Source organism: Myotis yumanensis, unplaced genomic scaffold (genome assembly GCF_028538775.1).
Source record: "Myotis yumanensis isolate MYYU_CA2020_CCGP unplaced genomic scaffold, mMyoYum1.0.hap1 SCAF_12, whole genome shotgun sequence".
In the NCBI taxonomy this organism is placed as follows: domain Eukaryota; kingdom Metazoa; phylum Chordata; class Mammalia; order Chiroptera; family Vespertilionidae; genus Myotis; species Myotis yumanensis.
In genome coordinates, this window is record NW_027223763.1 from 61406841 (window position 1) to 61424988 (window position 18148).

Below are 18148 nucleotides of genomic sequence, written 5' to 3' on the forward strand. Positions count from 1 at the left end.
GATATTTGCAACCATAGTAAAATAAAGACTTTTATTTTTGATATTTATTTTATATATTTAAATGCCATTTAACAAAGAAAAATCAACCAAAAATATGAGTTCGCATGTCACCTCTGACACACGTGTCATAGGTACGCCATCACTGTCCTTGATTCTCAAGGATTGTTAGGAACTTGGAAAAGCTAATCTCCCTGTGGCTTCATCTTCTTCTTCATAAAAAAGGGATAATGAAAGGAACCACATCTGCCAATTTGTTAACTCATGTACTAAAGTTAGAAGAACACACAGAAACCAAGATGGCGGCATAGGTTAACGCTGGAGTTTGCTGCCTCAAACAACCACTTCAAAAATACAACTAAAAGACGGAACGGACATCATCCAGAACCACAGGAAGGCTGGCTGAGTGGAAGTTCTACAATTAGGAGGAAAGAGAATAGCATACCTAGACTCAGAGGAGGCCCAGTGCTGAAGTGAAATACTAAGGTGCGGAGTGCATGTGGAGTGGGCTGGCGGTGGATGGCGTGGTTGTTGTTTTCAATCGGGAGGGAGTTTCAGACTCTGAGCTCCAGATCCGGGCGAGTCTCTAAGGACCCAGACTCAAATGGGAGAAGCGGGACCGTCTGGCTTCGGTTGGACCTCGAAGGCAGCTTTCTCTCCAAGGTTTGCAGCAGTTGCTGGGACTCTGAGAGGCAGAGACCCTGGGGACAGAACTGAGAGCAGCGAGAAGTGCTCGCTCCGCCCGCCCTGTAGATCCCCGGGGACCCGCCCCACCAAAGCCCTGCACAGAGGCATTTGCCCAATAGCTTCAGGCAAATGCTAGATTAGCACCGCCCTGGAGATGCAGCACAGAAGATCTCCCACTGCAGACACAGCTGACTCTCATAGCCAGTTAGCCTGGAGGTCAATTCACCCCCAGTATTGCCGACAACAATCAAGGCTTAACTACAAAAAGAATGTGCACAAAGACCATAAGGGGGTGCACCAAGAAAGCATAAAAAATGCGGAGACAAAGAAACATGACAGAAATGGAGGATATAGAGCTAAAAAACACACTTTAAAGGTCTTTCAATAATTTTCTAGAAACTGCCGATAAACTTGATGAGATCTACAAGAAATCTAATGAGACCCTCGATGTTGTGATAAAGAACCAACTAGAAATTAAGCATACACTGACTGAAATAAAGAATATTATACAGACACCCAACAGCAGACCAGAGCAGCGCAAGAATCAAGTCAAAGACTTGAAATGCGAAGAAGCAAAAAAAACCCAACCGGAAAAGCAACATGAAAAAAGAATCCGAAAATACGAAGATAGTGTAAGGAGCCTCTGGGACAGCTTCAAGTGTACCAACATCAGAATTATAGGGGTACCAGAAGATGAGAGACAGCAAGATATTGAAAACCTATTTGAAGAAATAATGACAGAAAACTTCCCCCACCTGGTGAAAGAAATGGACTTACAGGTCCAGGAAGCGCAGAGAACCCCAAACAAAAGGAATCCAAAGAGGACCACATCAAGACACATCATGATTAAAATGCCAAGAGTAAAAGACAAAGAGAGAATCTTAAAAGCAGCAAGGGAAAGAAACTCAGTTACCTACAAGGGAATACCCATACGACTGTCAGCTGATTTCACAACAGAATCTTTGCAGGCCAGAAGGGAATGGCAAGAAATATTCAAAGTGATGAATACCAAGAACCTACAACCAAGACTACTTTATCCAGCAAAGCTATCATTCAGAATTGAAGGTCAGATAAAGAGCTTCACAGATAAGGAAAAGCTAAAGGAGTTCATCACCACCAAACCAGTATTATATGAAATGCTGAAAAGTATCCTTTAAGAAGAGGAAGAAGAAGAAAACGGTTAGAGATACAAATTATGAACAACAAACATGCATCTATCAACAAGTGAATCTAAGAATGAAGTGAATAAATAATGTGATATACAGAATGACTGGTAATTATAATAGAATCAGGGACATAGAAAGGGAATGAACTGACTATTCTTTGGGGGGAAAGGGGTGTGGGAGATGGGGGAAGAGACAGGACAAAAATCGTGCACCTATGGATGAGGACAGTGGGTGGGGAGTGAGGGCGAAGGGTGGGGTGGGAACTGGGTGGAGGGGAGTTATGGGGGGAAAAAAGAGGAACAAATGTAATAATCTGAACAATAAATATTCAATTAAAAAAATAAAGTTAGAAGAACAGACTGACACATGAAGGTGCTTGAGAAACACCTGTTTTATACATGCACGTATTCAAAGAAGTGTTCAAAGGAATGAACTATGAATTAATATGCTTAGAATAGTGCCGAGACCAGGGGTGGGCTAACTTTTTGACTCAAGGGCCACAATGGGTTCTTAAACTGGACCGGAGGGCCTGAACAAAAGCATGGATGGAGTGTTTGTGTGAACTAATATAAATTCAAAGTAAACATCATTACATAAAAGGGTACGGTCTTTTTTTTTTTTTAGTTTTATTCATTTCACACCGGCCGGATCCGGTCCAGGGGCCGTAGTTTGCCCACGGCTGGCCTAGAACTTAGGAGGTGCTCAGTAATGTCATTCGTATATTTATTATTTAAAGTGGTTTTCAGAGACAAAGGAAGGGAGACAGAGAACAACCTCAATGTGAGAGAGACATATATTGATTGGGTTCTGCTTGCAGCTGACTAGGCCATGACTGAACTTGCAACCTAGGTCCATGCCCTTCAGCTGGAAGCAAATTCTTGACCTTTCCACGGGTGGGTCAACACTAACCACTGAGAGACATTGCCCACCTCTATGTCATCTTGAGTAGTAATGGTATTTCCTAGTAGATGATACAAGGTGCTGAATGGATTCACTAATCATATGAAATGCACAGTGAAAATGAGTAACATCCATTATTTTGCTAGAGAGTATTAGTAATTGGGTGTTCTTAGTTAAAGTGAGTCTTTTGTGAGTTGATTGGTATGATTCCCATTCGTTGTTCCCAACTGATTACATCTGGGAAAAAATGAAACAATAATCATGTGGCTCATTCTGCAAAGCTGAAGGTTGGCTATGGGACAGAAGTTAATCCCCTTCATCCCCCAGCCAGGGAAACAGCTTCTGCTTTCTCCCTACCCCTACTGTGCCCTTCATCCTCCCTTTTGCTATAAGTTTTGTTACATTGAATTTAGCTAAATTATTGTTTTCTTATTACAAGGTCAGCCATTATGTTCTATTCAAGGCCTTCAAATGGTAGGTGAGGTGGACTCATATTCGGGAAAACAATACCTTTTCTCAGTCCATCTATTAAATTGTCAGTCTTAGACCAAAACACCCTCACAGACACATTCAGAAAGTTCGACCAAGTAGCTGGGCACCTCATGGGCCAATCCAATTGAAACACAAAAGTAATCATCACAAGGATCTAAGATAAAATACTGTAGCGCCTAGTGGAGTTCTAAACCTGTATCTCTATAACCCCAGATTCTCTGTATGAAATGGGTTATGTCATTTCTACCTGACATAAAGCCACGTGGGAACATTCTCTGCAACACCCCGTGAGTGATTTAAGGGTTTATTTATTTATTTTTCTCTTTCTTTTGTTTAAAAAATGTCTTGGGGAGACACTGGTTCATAGGGTCATAGGTGTGGATTTGTTACAAGATCTGTATATTGTACTGTACGCACACCTGCCAAAGTCAAATCCTCTTCTGTCACTATATATTAGTCCCCATTCACTGCCCATGCTCCCACACACTCCCCTCTGGCAACCACCACACTACTGTCTGCGTCCATGTGTTTAGTTTGACATCCCACATACGAGATCACATGGTGCTCAGCTTTTTCTGCCTCACTTATTTCATGTAGCATAATATTCTCAGGAACCATCCACGTTGTCCGACATGGCAGTATTTCATCTTTTCTTATTAGTATTCCATGGTGTCTATGTTCCACGTCTTCTTTCACCAATTCTCTATTGAAGGACACCTTGGTGGTCTCCATGTGTCGGCCACAGTGAATAATGCTGCAATGAACAGAGGGGTGCATATCTCTTTATGAATCATGTTTTTGAGTTTTTCAGGTATATACACAAGAGAGGGATTGCTGGCTCATATGGCAGGTAGGTCTAGTCTTCATTTTGTGGGGAAATCGCCAGACTGTTTTCCATAGTGGCTGCACCTATATTCCCAATGAATGAGGGTTCCCCTTACCCACAACTTCTCCAACACTTGTTATTACTTGTCTTATTGATAATAGCCATTCTAACTGATGAGACGTGGTGTGTCATTGTAGTTTCGATTTGCGTTTCCCAAATTGCTAGTGACATTGAACATCTTTTCATATATCTGTTGGATGTTTGTATGTCTTCTTGGGAGAGATGTCTATTCAGGTTCTCTGCCCATGTTCTAGTTGGGTAGTTTGTTTAGTGTTGAGTTTTATGAGTTCTTTATATAGTTTGCATGTTAAACCTTTGTTGGAGCTATTGTTTGCAAATATTATCTCCAGTTCCTATGTTGCCTCTTTGTTTGGTTGACAGTTTCTTTTGTTTTGCAGAAGCTTGTTAGTTTGATAGAGTCCCATTCATTTATTTTTGCCTTCACTTCATTTTCCCTTGGAGTCAAGTTCATAAAATGTTCTCTACAGACAAGACAAATGCATTTAGTACTTATGCTTCCTTCTATTGATTTTATTTTTTCAGATCTTCTAATTTTGTATTTGATCCCTTTTCAGTTAAGTTTTATTCATGGGGACAAACTGTAACCCAGTTCCATTCTTTTGCATGTGGCTTTCCAATCATCCCAGACCATTTATTGAACAAGTTTTCTTTACTCTATGGTGTTACATACCAATAATCAATTCTCAGAAAGAAAAACAAAACCAACAATCCAATTTACCATAGTGCCCAAAAAACTTAAGATACCTAGGAATAAACTTAACCGGAGAGATAAAAGTCTTACACTTAGAAAACTACTGAACAAAAGAGATAGAAGAAGGTATATAAAAAAGTGGAAGAACATACAGTGTTTATGGATTCGCAAAATTAACATCATTAAAATGTCCAACCTACCCAAAGAAATCTATAGATTCAATGCCATCCCTATTAAAATACCAACAGCATATTTCACAGATCTAGAAGTAATGCTCCAAAAATGGATATGGAACAAAAGAAAACCTCAAATAGCCGAAGCAATAGTGAGGAAGAAGAACAAACTTGGAGGAATCACAATACTAGATATCAAGCGATACGGCAAAGGCACTGTAATCTTAACAGCCTGGTACTGGCACAAGAACAGGCATATAGATCATTGGAACAGAACAGAGACCCCAGAAGTAAACCCATGCGATTTTGCAAAGTTAATATTTGTCAAGGGGGCAAGAGCATACAATAGAGTAAGACAGAGTCTTAAATTGGACACCCAGATCAGTGCCTGGCACAGGAACAAGAGGAATCTCAGAGCCCACACTGCAGAGAACCAGCTCTGAGGAAAGGCTCCTGAGAAAACATTGCTGTTCTGTGAGTGGGAACAATGAGCTCAATAGTCCCCTCTTTCACCCTCAGAGGCAGACCACCTCTGGGGGTGTTATTTGAGGCTCAGGAAAACATAAACAAACAGGCAAGCAAGAGGCAGAGGGTGATGCTGGTAAGAAATGGGACATACCTAGGTTTTCAGCCCTTGAAGATCCCAACACTCATTCAAAAGCTCTTTCCTGGGTTAGCAGAAGGGGAGAGTACTTCCCTCAAGCACAGAGTTTAAGAAGGACTCACATCTGAGTCATCAAGATCCACAACACTTCCAGGCAATACGAAAAAATGAATTAATGCAGCACATCCATGGTGAACAAAATGTCAACATTTTAGAGACATGAAATGGCCTTCCACTTGCAAGTCCCTGAGAGGCTTGAAGGGAGGGGAAAAGGTGCAAATATAATTTTATCAAGTTCCATTCAGTCTACAAAATTCTAACCAAAGTAAAGGAAAAGATCTGACCTGCTAGCTGTTCTCTCCAGCCTGTACACAGCACCAAGTGTTACTTTTAACAATTCATTCAAGGTGCAAACCTGTGATGACGTTTCAGGAAAGTGAAATTAAAGAAAAAGGATTCACCATTGTCACATGGTTACAAGAAACTCAACAAAAACAAGTAATCCCTTTTATGAAAAATAATATCTTAAATAAAATACTTTCATTGATTTCTGAACGGAAGGTAAAGGGAGAGACAGATAGAAACATCCATGCTGAGAGAGAATCATTGACCTGCTGCCTCCTGGAAGCCCCACCGGGATCCAGCTTGCAAGGAGGGCCTGTGCCCAGGCCAGAAATGAAACCAGGACTTCCTGGTTTCATAGGCAGAAGCTCCAGCGCTGAGCCTGGCAGGCCAGGCTGAACACAATTCATCTTGACAATACTAAACAGTGTTTGCTTCCATTCCAGCCAAGACAGTAAAACTATATCAAATCCTTGTTTTGGTACAAAGAAAATACAGTTGATATAAACTGCAAGTTTCATACATGGAGTTTTTATAGTCTGAATGGTAAAAATTAAAACATTTTAAATTTTCAGTTAATAGTGAATATTCGATATATAAGCATTTTAAAAATCCTAATAGAATGATGTCTTAAGATTAAAATATTTTAACTATTACGTGGATATTTAAATCAATATTTAAATATTTTTTAAAGTTTAAGAGAATGAGTTTTCTACGTTTAAAATATATTTAAGAATTTACATTGATATTTACTTAATACTAAACTATTTAACTATTTTAAAAGTTTAATTAAGTGATACTTGAATATAAGATATTTCTTAAACATCAGGCTTTATATTTATATTTAATATTAAAGTACTTTAATATTTTGAGTAGCTTCAGGAAGAGCCGTGTCAATGCTTGCACTTTCCAGTGTTTTTAACTTTACCCCATGGCTCCCTAAGGTTGTCATCCAGCGCTGTGGACATCCAGCGCACAAAGCGCCCCGATTTGGTGCAAACCCCCCAACACGCTCTCCTTCCAGCCTCTGACCCCCCAGCACACGGATTCCCGGTGGAAATGGCCTCGCTGGAGCTTTGGTGCAAAAGGAAAGCCCCACACTCCTGGGGAAGCGCAGAGAAGGCCCAGGCCGGTGCTGGTTTCCTGAGAACAATGTCCGCGGGAGGCGCAGGCAGAGCTCCTTCTTCAGTGGCGGTGGCAGAGCCCGAATGGAGGGTTTCACCTTCACTATTAAAGCAGCACCAGGCGCTCTGCGGGGCTGGCACGCGCTTCTGCTCTCAGACCAGCCTGAAAGGAACGTTCACAGCTCATCTTTCTGCAAAGGCAACGTCACAAAGGGCCTCCTGCGCGCCCTCTGGCGGCCAGCTGGAGAAGAGCGCTTTCCCGGGATCCCAGGAAGGAAAGCGGCTGCTAATTGTGCCCGCGCCTCCCCCTGGCGGTAGTCCCCTGAATCACTGGAACTCGCAATGGCCCAGATCTCTCTGTGGCTGGTGGCAGGGGTGATGCTCTGCTCCATCCCTGCTGGTTCTCTAGAGGAGGACACACATCGGGTCCATACAGGAGACAAAGGGAGAGTCTTAACTCTTTTGTCTCAACTGCAAAAGACCCCCCCTTACTTATGCCTGGATGACAGAAACGACTTCAAATTCCCTTGGGAAATGGAGACCATCATGCAAATGAACAGGACACAACGCCTCTGTTTACACTATGTGATGACCGCGCAGATCTTCAGAGTCTTTGCAACACGGCGCAGCTTTGCTGAATGGGACCGCAAGCGCCTCTCTAAGCTACTGTCCAGCCTTCATGAGAGTCTGGAGGACCTGGAGGACCAAGTGAAGAAGGAAAAAAATAATTTGGCTTGTCCCAATTTGGGAGTTCTCACACGGAATTACTTCCGAAGAATCCAGAAGTACCTGAAGGAGAAGAAATACAGCTCCTGTGCCTGGGAGGTCGTTTTAGTGGAAGTGATGGCACGTGTTATAAACATGATACTCTCCTTAAAGAAAAGTCAACAAATTCAGAATAAATTGATATGGTAACTGACTCTCTTCAATTGCATTGATTACTAAGCCCCAAAACAGTCTCCACTTACATTTCTGTACCATCTGAGGAATACCTGAAACCAAATCAAGGGGTTATTATAACAATGTATTGTACATCAGAAATTTACAATATTATGTTTAGATAGAGGCAATGATCTGCTTTCTTAAACAATTTTATGACATAACTGGAGGACCACTGCATGAAATTCATGTACTAGTAGGGTCCCTAGAGGCTGCCGACAGCTGGCCAGGTACCTCCACCTTTGGGGCCTCCTTCCCTTCCCCAGGCACATGCTGCTGCTGGATTGAGGCGGGTGAGAGGGTGGGGGATTGGGAGGTCCCCCTCTTTTCCTCCAGTCGGCTCTCATCCCTGGTCAAACTCTCAGATGAACTCTCAGTCAAGGGGACAATTTGCATACTGTGCTTTTATTACATGGGATATTTTTACTGTTTAATTTTTTGGGACAGTGGTGGTGGAGGAGGTAGGGGCTATTTGCTGTTTCTAAACTGCAAATTTCAATTTTTTTTTAAATCAAAGGTTCTTCAGGATAATCTTTGGTTAAAGACATTTGCCAGTTAAGTTCACCCTGGCTCTTGTAACTGATCAACAGACAGTATCTAGACTTTGATCGTTATAGAACTTTATTTTGTGCTTGTATAAGAGCACAATGCAAGCATTTCTGATCTGAGGACTCTTAAGTTTGCCTCTTGTGTAAACAAGGATTGTAGGTCATGGGTACCTTCTATTTGGAAACTTTACCAACTCAACATGTGTAGCCAAATTTCTCTGGGACCTAGATTCTATTCTACCCTGGTTTTCAGAGAGAAATTAGGGTAGATCACATGGGGTGTTTTCAAGGACAGGAATGTACTGGGCACTATCACTTATGCTCCCAGCAGCTGGTCTGAACCGATCTGGGTGATGCACTGAGTGCAAAGAGTTGAGAAGTAGCCTCTGATCTGGTGAACATGGAACAGGAGACAGAGCACATCTAGGAAAGGGAAGGAGATGAAAGTCAGCAGGGGCTGGAGAACTGGGCAGAACAGAGACAGGTAAAGCCTGGACTGGAACAGGCAGGCCCTCAGGAGGGGAACAATGGCAAGGGCCTGCACTGAGGCACCTGTTTCTGAGAAGGCTGAAGTGACCATCTTAAAGATTTTAGAGCAGTGGTTGGTCCATAGTTAGCATGTAATAGGAGTTTGTGTTATCATTTAAAAATCGGTATAATTATTACTTAGATTAAGAGCAGACTATTTTAGGATCATGCAATTCCATTTCTCTCAAACCCAGATTTCTCAAGGCCATCTTCTCTGTAGCTGAGTGGATTTATTAACTAGATCGAGCACCCAGTCCAGGGTTAATGTCCACGATGCAGCCACAGAGGGTTTCATTCCAGCAGTGGGGGTCGAGGTCTCAGGCTTTTGAGAGCTGGTGGCTGTGAGTCTTCCCTTCTGTCCTCAGAGCTGATCGCATGTAGATTAAATGACAGGAAGTGATGTGGCTGGTCCCTGACCCAGAAGGTCCTCCTGTTTGAGCCTCTGGCAGAGGCAGCCCACCCCAGCCTTGGAGGAGCTCAGGGCTGGCTTCCCCCTCCCTCTGCCACAGCACCAGGGTCCCTGTGTGGCTGCAGTCAATTCTGTCAACTGACACTTGGTCCTCTTGTCAGCAGAAGCCACTCCCCTTCTTTCACTTGTATGACATGCAGAATTCTATTTGTTTCATTTGTGCCCACAAACAGCTGTCAATTTTGCTTTCTGAGAATGTTGAAAAAAGAAATAATGAGTTTGACGTCATGATAATTGTAGAGAAAATGGTGAAGTCCCTTTTTCTTTTTTTAAAATATAATTTATTGGTTTTTTTACAGAGAGGAAGGGAGAGGGATACAGAGTTAGAAACATCCATGAGAGAGAAACATCCATCAGCTGCCTCCTGCACACCCCCCAGTGCAACCAAGATACATGGCCTTGACCGGAATCGAACCTGGGACCCTTCGGTCCACAGGCTGACGCTCTATCCACTGAGCCAAACCAGTCAGGGTTCTTTGTCTTTCTTTACTTCTCATTGCTTGTATTAACCACAGAGTGAAGTAGAAAGTAATGTGTGATTGCCCAGCTCGCCTGGCTCAGTGGGTGAGGATCAATCTATGAACCAGGAAGTCATGGTTTGATTCAGGTGAGGACACATGCCTGGGTGGTGGGCTTGATGCCTAGTAAGGGGTGTGCAGGAAGCAGCCCACCAATGATTCTCTCTCATCATTCATGTTTCTGCATCTCTCTTCCTCACCCTTCCTCTCTAAAATCAACACAAATATATTTTAAAAATTTATATATATATTATGTAAAAAGTAATGGAAGAGGAGCAAGACATACTGTGCCCTGGAAACCACTGTAATGACTATGTTGTTATTTACATTTAAAATGAAGCATCATAAATAAGTAAAGGAAAGAAGGCTGTTTCTCCCTGACTTGTAGCCTGAGCCTCACTGCCCTGCACCCTGAGCATGAGACACAGAGGGATGAACAGAGACCCCAGTAGAAAGGCACAGATTAAATGAACAGCTGAAGTTCACCAGCTTCTGTTCTACAAGTTTCCACTAAGAATCTCCTGTGTCCACCTCAGAAGTTTTGAGCATAATATGTTCAATAATTTAAGTGTAGACTTGAACAATAATAGCTGCACTAGCACAACATAAAAGGAAACCAGACCACCAACTTCTTCCACTAGACACAAAAATAAACTCAAAATGGATGAAAGACTTAAATGTGAAACATGATAACCATAAAACCCCTAGAAGAAACCATAGGCAGCAAAACTGCAGAAACCTCTCAGAGCAATGTTTGTGAATACATCTCCTAGGGCAAAGGACACTAGGAGAAAATAAACAAATGCGACTACCTCAAAATAAACAGCTCTGCACAGAAAAAGGAACCATCAACACAATGAAAAGGGAGCCCAGTGTGTAGGAGAACATATTTGCCCATGATACATCTGATAAAGGGTTACTATCCAAAGTCTATAAGGAATTCATACAACTTAATAAAAGGAACACAAAAAATCAAATAAAAAAAGGGGTAAGGGAACTAAATAGACACTTCTCCAAAGCGGACACACAAATGGCCGAGGGATACATGAAAAGATGCTCATAGTCACTGATCATTAGAGAGATGCAAATTGAAAAAACAATGAGATATCACTTCACACCTGTCAGAATGCCTATTATCAACAAATGACAAGTGCTGAGGAGGATGTGGAGAAAATGGAACCCTAGTGCACTGCTGGTGGGAATGCAGACTCGTGCAACCATTATGGAAAATAGTATGGAGTTACCTCCAAAAAATTAAAAATGGAACTGCCATTTGACCCAGTGCTCCCACTTATGGGAGTATATCCTAAGAGAAACCCAAAACACCAATTAGAAAGAATGTATGCACTCCTATGTTCATAGCAGCACAATTTACAATAGCTCAGGTCTGGAACCAGCCCAAGTGCCCATCAATAGATGAGTGGATAGAAAAGCCCACTGAAGATAAATGATTGCAATCGCATAAGTAATGCCTCCACCTACTCAGACAAAACTAACGTTTGCTGTCAGCATTCAGGCAGTGGGCCCCACTGACACCTGGGTCCTGGCTCAGGAGGGGAGGAGGTCACCACTGAGGACAAGGGCCCTTCACACAAACACTCCAGGAAAGGGCGAGGGTCCTCACAGGTTCTTTTGTCAACAAGGACACAAGCCCCTCCACCTGGGGAGAATTCTAAGGACCTCAGGATGGGGTGAGCCTGCCTTCAGGGGGGGAGTTCAGGAGAGTTTGGGCTGAGGACACTGTCATTCCAGAATAAAGCGTTATTAGAGCTGATATCATCCATGGTGCTGGGAACATATTACTATCTTGTTATTAGAATCTCCACACCTACACCCACCAGCAAAGAACCAGGATTCCTGCTGGGGGTATTGGCACAGCCTGAAGAGAATTAATGGCCAGTTACAAAGCTGGAAAGAAATGGCAATGTCTACAGAAGTCCTGACCTAGTGGCCCCCGTGAAGCATAACCACAGGGCCCTGCAGGAATGGGTTCTAGAGGAGAAACATTCCAGAAACTCGTTCACTAAAAACCTCATACCTGTTGTGCATAAAACAGTAAACAAAACTCAGTCCTTGGTTCTAAAGAGTTTATTTATCAACCATGGCTGGTAAGTACCTGACAAAACACACAAACACACAGAGATGAGGGAGCGTGACGCCTATGTTGCCCAGAGTCAAGGCAAACTTTTATTTCTAATACAAAGAAGAGCAATATTTATGTAATATATCTAAATACATGAGTATGTACATGTGTGAGTATTTACATACCTACCTACACTTTGACTTTTAAACAAAGACGTTTCTCATTTGACTGATAGGTATCCACTTAGATGGCAATTATCAGTAGTGTAGATTGATGACATTTTCTTAGACCACTAGATTAAATGAAAACAAAAAAGGGAAAGTGGAAAGAAACGTTTAGAAAATGAAAACCGTTGTGCTCCCTATTTAAGGGCCATGCTTAGAAAGAAGGTCATTGCAGAACTTTTGGCCCAAGGTTGTTCTCCAGATGCCCAGCTCAGCCAGGCCAGCAGCACCCTCATTCGCCCATGGCCCTCCTGCTCTCTCTACTCACCGCCCTGGTGGTGTTCAGTGCTGGTCCCGGGGGAGCTCTGGGCTGTGACCTGCCTCAGGACCACATCCTGCTCAGCAGGGAGAACTTAGAGCTTCTGAACCAAATGAGCACGATCTCCCCTGTCTTCTGTGTGAAGGACAGAAAGGACTTCAGATTCCCCCGGGCAACGGTGGATGGCAGCCAGGTCCAGAAGGCCCAGGCCATCGCTGTCCTCCACGAGATGCTCCAGCAGGTCTCCAACCTCTTGCCCACAGAGAACTCCTCTGTCACCTGGAACACGACCCTCATGGACCAACTGCGCTCAGGACTCCATCGGCAGCTGGAAGACCTGGACACGTGTTTGGTGGAGGAGATGGGAGAGGAAGGATCTGCCCTGGCCATGCAGCGCCCGACCCTGGCCTTGAAGAGGTACTTCCAGGGCATCCGTCTCTACCTGGAGGAGAAGAAATACAGTGACTGCGCCTGGGAGGTTGTCAGATCGGAAATCATGAGATCCTTCTCCTTAACAAGAGCCTTGCAAGAAAGGCTAAGAAATAAGGATGCAGACGTGAGGTCCCCTTGAAAGGATTCTCACTGATGAATGTGCCAGATCACGTTTGCACATATGTCCTGGGTCATGTGCAAAGGCTCCTATATCTGCTCTAATCACAGATTTTAGGTTTTATTCAGCAAGTCTTTTCTCAGTCCCTAATAGTTAATGCTGTGATGTTATTTTTTTTTATCTATCTATGTATCTATATATTTATTGTTTCTTCATTTATTATTTATTTCATGTTATCTTATTGATATATTTACATAACCAATATTTGCCATTACTTTGCATTCAGATTTACAAAACATGTTTCCTTTTTTGTCATCCAACTTGCATTTTGCTTTATTTATGAAATTCTTATCAAAATAACTTCCTGAGCTCTTTTGTTTTGAAAACCTAAACCCTTAATTTTTCTACATAGATCAATTTCCACATACTCCTTGTCTATTCAGTCCTATAGAATAGTCCCACCGCTCATCAGAAAATGCCTACCAAAAGCTGGAAACACAGGGAATTGCGAAGAGCCCTGGAAAATACGGGAGACATTCAGTCCTGATGTCTGAGTTGTAACCGATTCATATTCCGTCATCAAGGAGCAGTGGGTAGAAACATCTGCGAGTGGAGTGGGAAAGATATGCAGTCTTTGTTGGCAGCAAATAAGATCTTCAAGGTACGTGTGGAAGCATCTGAGAAGTGAGGTGTGGAGGTTAGTGCTCTTTTTCCCACACACCTAACTCTGTGGAATGGGACTGTGCCTCCAGCTTGACCCCTTTTTCCCAGCGTTGTTTATGGGTTAAAGAAGTGGTTCTGCAGCCAGAGCGTTGGGCTGGATCCTAACTCTAACAGCAGCGGGACCTTGATAATCAGTGTAAACTCTCACGGTCCCGGGTTTCCCCCCCTTTAATGAAGGGACAATCACAGTAGTTTTTCATAGGATTTTTGCCAGGTTGAAAGGAGCAAATACACACAAAAAGCATAAAGCGGTGCCTGGCAAACATGATCAGGACAGAGGGGTGACCCTCAGGCAGGAGCCCGGTGGCTGGAGGGAGGGCCTAGAAGCAACACCGGGGAGGCTGCTGGGCCCTGGCCTTAACCGGTCTTGTTCCTGTGTTTTCACGTGAGTATTTGTGTCGCAGTACATTCAATGAGTGAATATTCCATGTGCTGTTTGCTGCAGATATGTGCAATTTCTGTGCATTATCCTTCTAAAAGTGTTCCTGGGGATGAGTAGAAATAGTTGGTCGATTTTGGGCCTCCCAAAGCTGGTGGTGGTGGGGTCCAGGCTGATTGTTCGAAGGCAAAAGGGGAAACTCATCTAGTATTTGGAGTTAAAACTGCAGTAAAGCAATATGAACATCCCTTTTCTCTTTGATGGTCTTTACTACTTTCCACATGTAATCTTTGAACTCACACACACCTACACTGTAAACATTACAGAGATGTCTGGGGTGCATCTGTATGTTATAGATGCCACACACACACATGACATGCTCATTGGTTGTGGTTCGAAAGGAGTTGGGACCAGGGAACTCAATCCAGTGGCCATGAAGTGAGGTGGCATCTGCTAGGCTGGATGGGAGTGGCCTTTGTTGACCTTCCAGTTTTGTCCCCTTTTGACAAGAACCCTTTGGGAGTTTCCAGCACTGGGACGGGCCTGGAACCCTGGGGGCACAGGCTTCCTCTCTGCTCAGTTGCCTTGGGCAGCGCTGTGCCGCAGATGGAGAACTTAGCCCGTTTATTCTGCTTCTAACTTGGTTTCATTTCTATAGAGTTGGAATCATATTTGGGAATGACCGCATTCGGCGATGCCCATGTGTAGCAATTTTCTTTTTAAAAAGAACAACAGTCAGGCTAGGGAACCAAATGTTCAGTCCCAAAAAGATCGGATCTTGCTTTTCCTTCTCTTCTTCCCACTATTCCAAACCAATGCTTAGAAAGGAGACATCAGGAATGGGAATTCTCAGGAGAGATGAGGCCATCATCCATCTGTGAAAACTGTATGGTCATGGCATGGGGCAGACTCTAGGGCTTTAATTGAAAACTCACTGACCACAAACTTGGCGGTGGTAGAAGATTCCAGCGTAAAAATACCAACAAATGATTCTGGGCCATGGAATGGCTTATTAAGAGAGTTTAGGTCACAGAGTCCTGAGTCCCTCCACTGTCCCCCACCCACTTTCCCATCTCTGGGCCAGGCCTCTTTCTTGTGTTGGATCTGACACACTGAGTCCCTGAAATGCTCTGATCAGACACGACTGGATTTGTCCTCAGGGAGCAGAATCCTCTGGGATGAAGCATCCGTATCACTGAGAATCACAGAGACTGTGCCCTTTTCAGGAAAGGACCTCTGTCTGAAATATCAACAGAGGACCACTTGCACAAAACCCTTGGTATTTGACTTTAACAAACAAACTTCAATTGAAAATTTTTTGATCAACTTTAAAACTGAATAATGTGGAAATACAAGAGCTGTCCATGGATCAACGGAGAAAATCACGTGAGTATTAATCATGTTTGTTGCTTCTTGAGAATGTGAACAGCAGCTATTGCACTCTTTGTGGGTCTCTCGGCAGCCACGCAGGGGCAGGAAGGACAAGGAGCTCCAACAAGTGAGGTTCTGCTCTTCAATCCTGGGCTCCCCCAGCTTTGATCTTATTTCTCTTTTCCATAAAGTCCCAGAGCACAGCTGCTACAGACATGTCACCTCCTGGAGCAGCTCCTTCTCAGTGGTGCTGACAGTTTAAAGGACATAAGTTTTTCAATTCTTCTTCTGAAAACCTGAGACAACTTTAGTCGTGGCCACACAGGAAATCATAAAAATTAAATAAAACAATATTTGCAAGTCACAGGCTGAGAATCTGAACAGAGGGAATGACTGCTGCCTTTCGTGTTGATGTGACACACAGTCATCTGCACGGCCCACACTGAGCCAAGCCAAGAGTGGCTTTGATGGCATCTTCTCTAACACCCTGGGGTGCACCTGCTGAGTTCCCCCAGGAAATGGCAACACTAGTGGGGGGGTGTCTTTAGGACTGGGAAGGAACGGAGCTCCAGTTGTCACCCTTATATCAGTGCCAGGCACAGGAACAAGAGGAATCTCAGAGCCCACTCTGCAGAGAACCAGCTCTGAGGAAAGGCTCCTGACAAAACACTGCTGTTCTGTGAGTGGGAACAATGAGCTCAATAGTCCCCTCTTTCACCCTCAGAGGCAGACCACCTCTGGGGTGTTATCTGAGGCTCAGGAAAACATAAACAATCAGGCAAGCAAGAGGCAGAGGGTGATGCTGGTAAGAACTGGGACATACCTAGGTTTTCAGCCCTTGAAGATCACAACACTCATTCAAAAGCTCTTCCCTGGGTTAGCAGAAGGGGAGAGTACTTCCCTCAGGCACAGAGTTTAAGAAGGACTCACATCTGAGTCATCAAGATCCACAATACTTCCAGGCAATACGAAAAAATGAATTAATGCAGCACATCCATGGTGAACAAAATGTCAACATTTTAGAGACATGAAATGACCTTCCACTTGCAAGTCCTCAGAGGCTTATGAAGGGAGGGGAAACGGTGCAAATATAATTTTATCAAGTTCCATTCAGTCTACAAAATTAAACCAAAGAAAAGGAAAAGATCTGACCTGCTAACTGTCCTCTCCAGCCTGTACACAGCACAAAGTTTTACTTTTAACGATTCATTCAAGGTGAGGTCCTGTGATTACATTTCAGTAAAGTGAAGTTAAAGAAAAATGATTCACCATTGTCACGTGGTTACAAGAAACTGTCCAACATGGCAATACTCTCAACTGAATTTTATAAAAATTTTAATTTTTATAAAAAATATCTTAAATAAAACACTTCTATTGATTTCAGAGAGGAAGGTAGGGGGAGATACAGATAGAAACATCCATGATGAGAGAGAATCCTTGATGGACTGCCTCCTGCAAGCCCCACCCGGGATCTAGCTTGCAACCAGGACCTGTGCCCAGACCAGAAATGAAACCAGGACTTCCTGGTTTCATAGGCAAAAGCTCCAGCGCTGAGACAGGCAGGCCAGGCTGAACACAATTCATCCTGACAATACTAAACAGTGTTTGCTTCCATTCCAGCCAAGACAGTAAAACTATATCAAATCCTTGTTTGGGTACAAATAAAATACAGTTGAAATAAAGTGGAAGTTTCATACATGCAGTTTTTATACTCTGAATGGTAAAAATTAAAACTTTTAAAATTTTCAGTTAATATTTACTTAATAGTCAATACACAAATATTTTTAAAATTCTAATAGAATCATGTTTTAATGTTAAAAATGTTTAAATTTTATGTGGATATTTAAATCAATATTTAAATATTTTTTAAAGTTTAAAAGAATGTGTCGGTTTTTACGTTTAAAATATATTTAAAATTTTACAGCGACATTTATCCAATTCCAAAATATTTAACTATTTTAAAAGTTTAAGTGATGCTTGAATATAAAATATTTCTTAAACATTAGGCTTCATATTTATATTTAATATTAAAGTACTTTAATAATTTGAGTAGCTTCAGGAAGAGCCGTGTCAATGCTCGCACTTTCCAGTGTTTCTAACTTTACCCCATGGCTCCCTAAGGTTGTCACGTTGAGACATCGCACAAAAGCCCCAAAGCCCCTGCAGAGCCGCCCCTCCTGGGCCGGCGCCCCCACTCACCCCACAGCGTCCCCAGCGCGGAGCAGTCGCGTCCGGCTCTGAGTCTGGGGGCACCTCGCGCACAAAGCGCCCCTTTTCTGTGCAAACGCCCCAACACGCACTCCTTCCAGCCTCTGACCCCCCAGCACACGGATTCCCGGTGGAAATGGCCTCGCTGGAGCTTCCGTGCAAAAGGGAAGCCCCACACTCCTGGGGAAGCGCAGAGAAGGCCGGGGCCGGTGCTGGTTTCCTGAGAACAATGTCCGCGGGAGGCGCAGGCAGAGCTTCTTCTTCAG

The 18148-nt window shown here is 43.3% G+C and overlaps 2 protein-coding genes across 2 annotated transcripts; both read left to right on the forward strand.

Annotated features, from left to right (window-relative positions):
- Nucleotides 1-7425: 7425 nt before the first annotated feature.
- On the forward strand, nucleotides 7426-7998 carry LOC139020338 (interferon omega-1-like). Its single transcript, XM_070429964.1, has one exon. It carries the CDS (start codon nucleotides 7426-7428, stop codon nucleotides 7996-7998), a length of 573 nt encoding a protein of 190 aa, XP_070286065.1.
- Nucleotides 7999-12634: 4636 nt separating this feature from the next.
- On the forward strand, nucleotides 12635-13222 carry LOC139021294 (interferon omega-2-like). The gene has a single exon (XM_070431764.1). It carries the CDS (start codon nucleotides 12635-12637, stop codon nucleotides 13220-13222), a length of 588 nt encoding a protein of 195 aa, XP_070287865.1.
- Nucleotides 13223-18148: the final 4926 nt, after the last annotated feature.

What these genes read in the sequence shown, in the direction of transcription:
- LOC139021294 (XM_070431764.1), top strand. Translation starts at nt 12,635, where the DNA reads ATGGCCCTCCTGCTCTCTCTACTCACCGCCCTGGTGGTGTTCAGTGCT.
- LOC139020338 (XM_070429964.1), top strand. Translation starts at nt 7,426, where the DNA reads ATGGCCCAGATCTCTCTGTGGCTGGTGGCAGGGGTGATGCTCTGCTCC.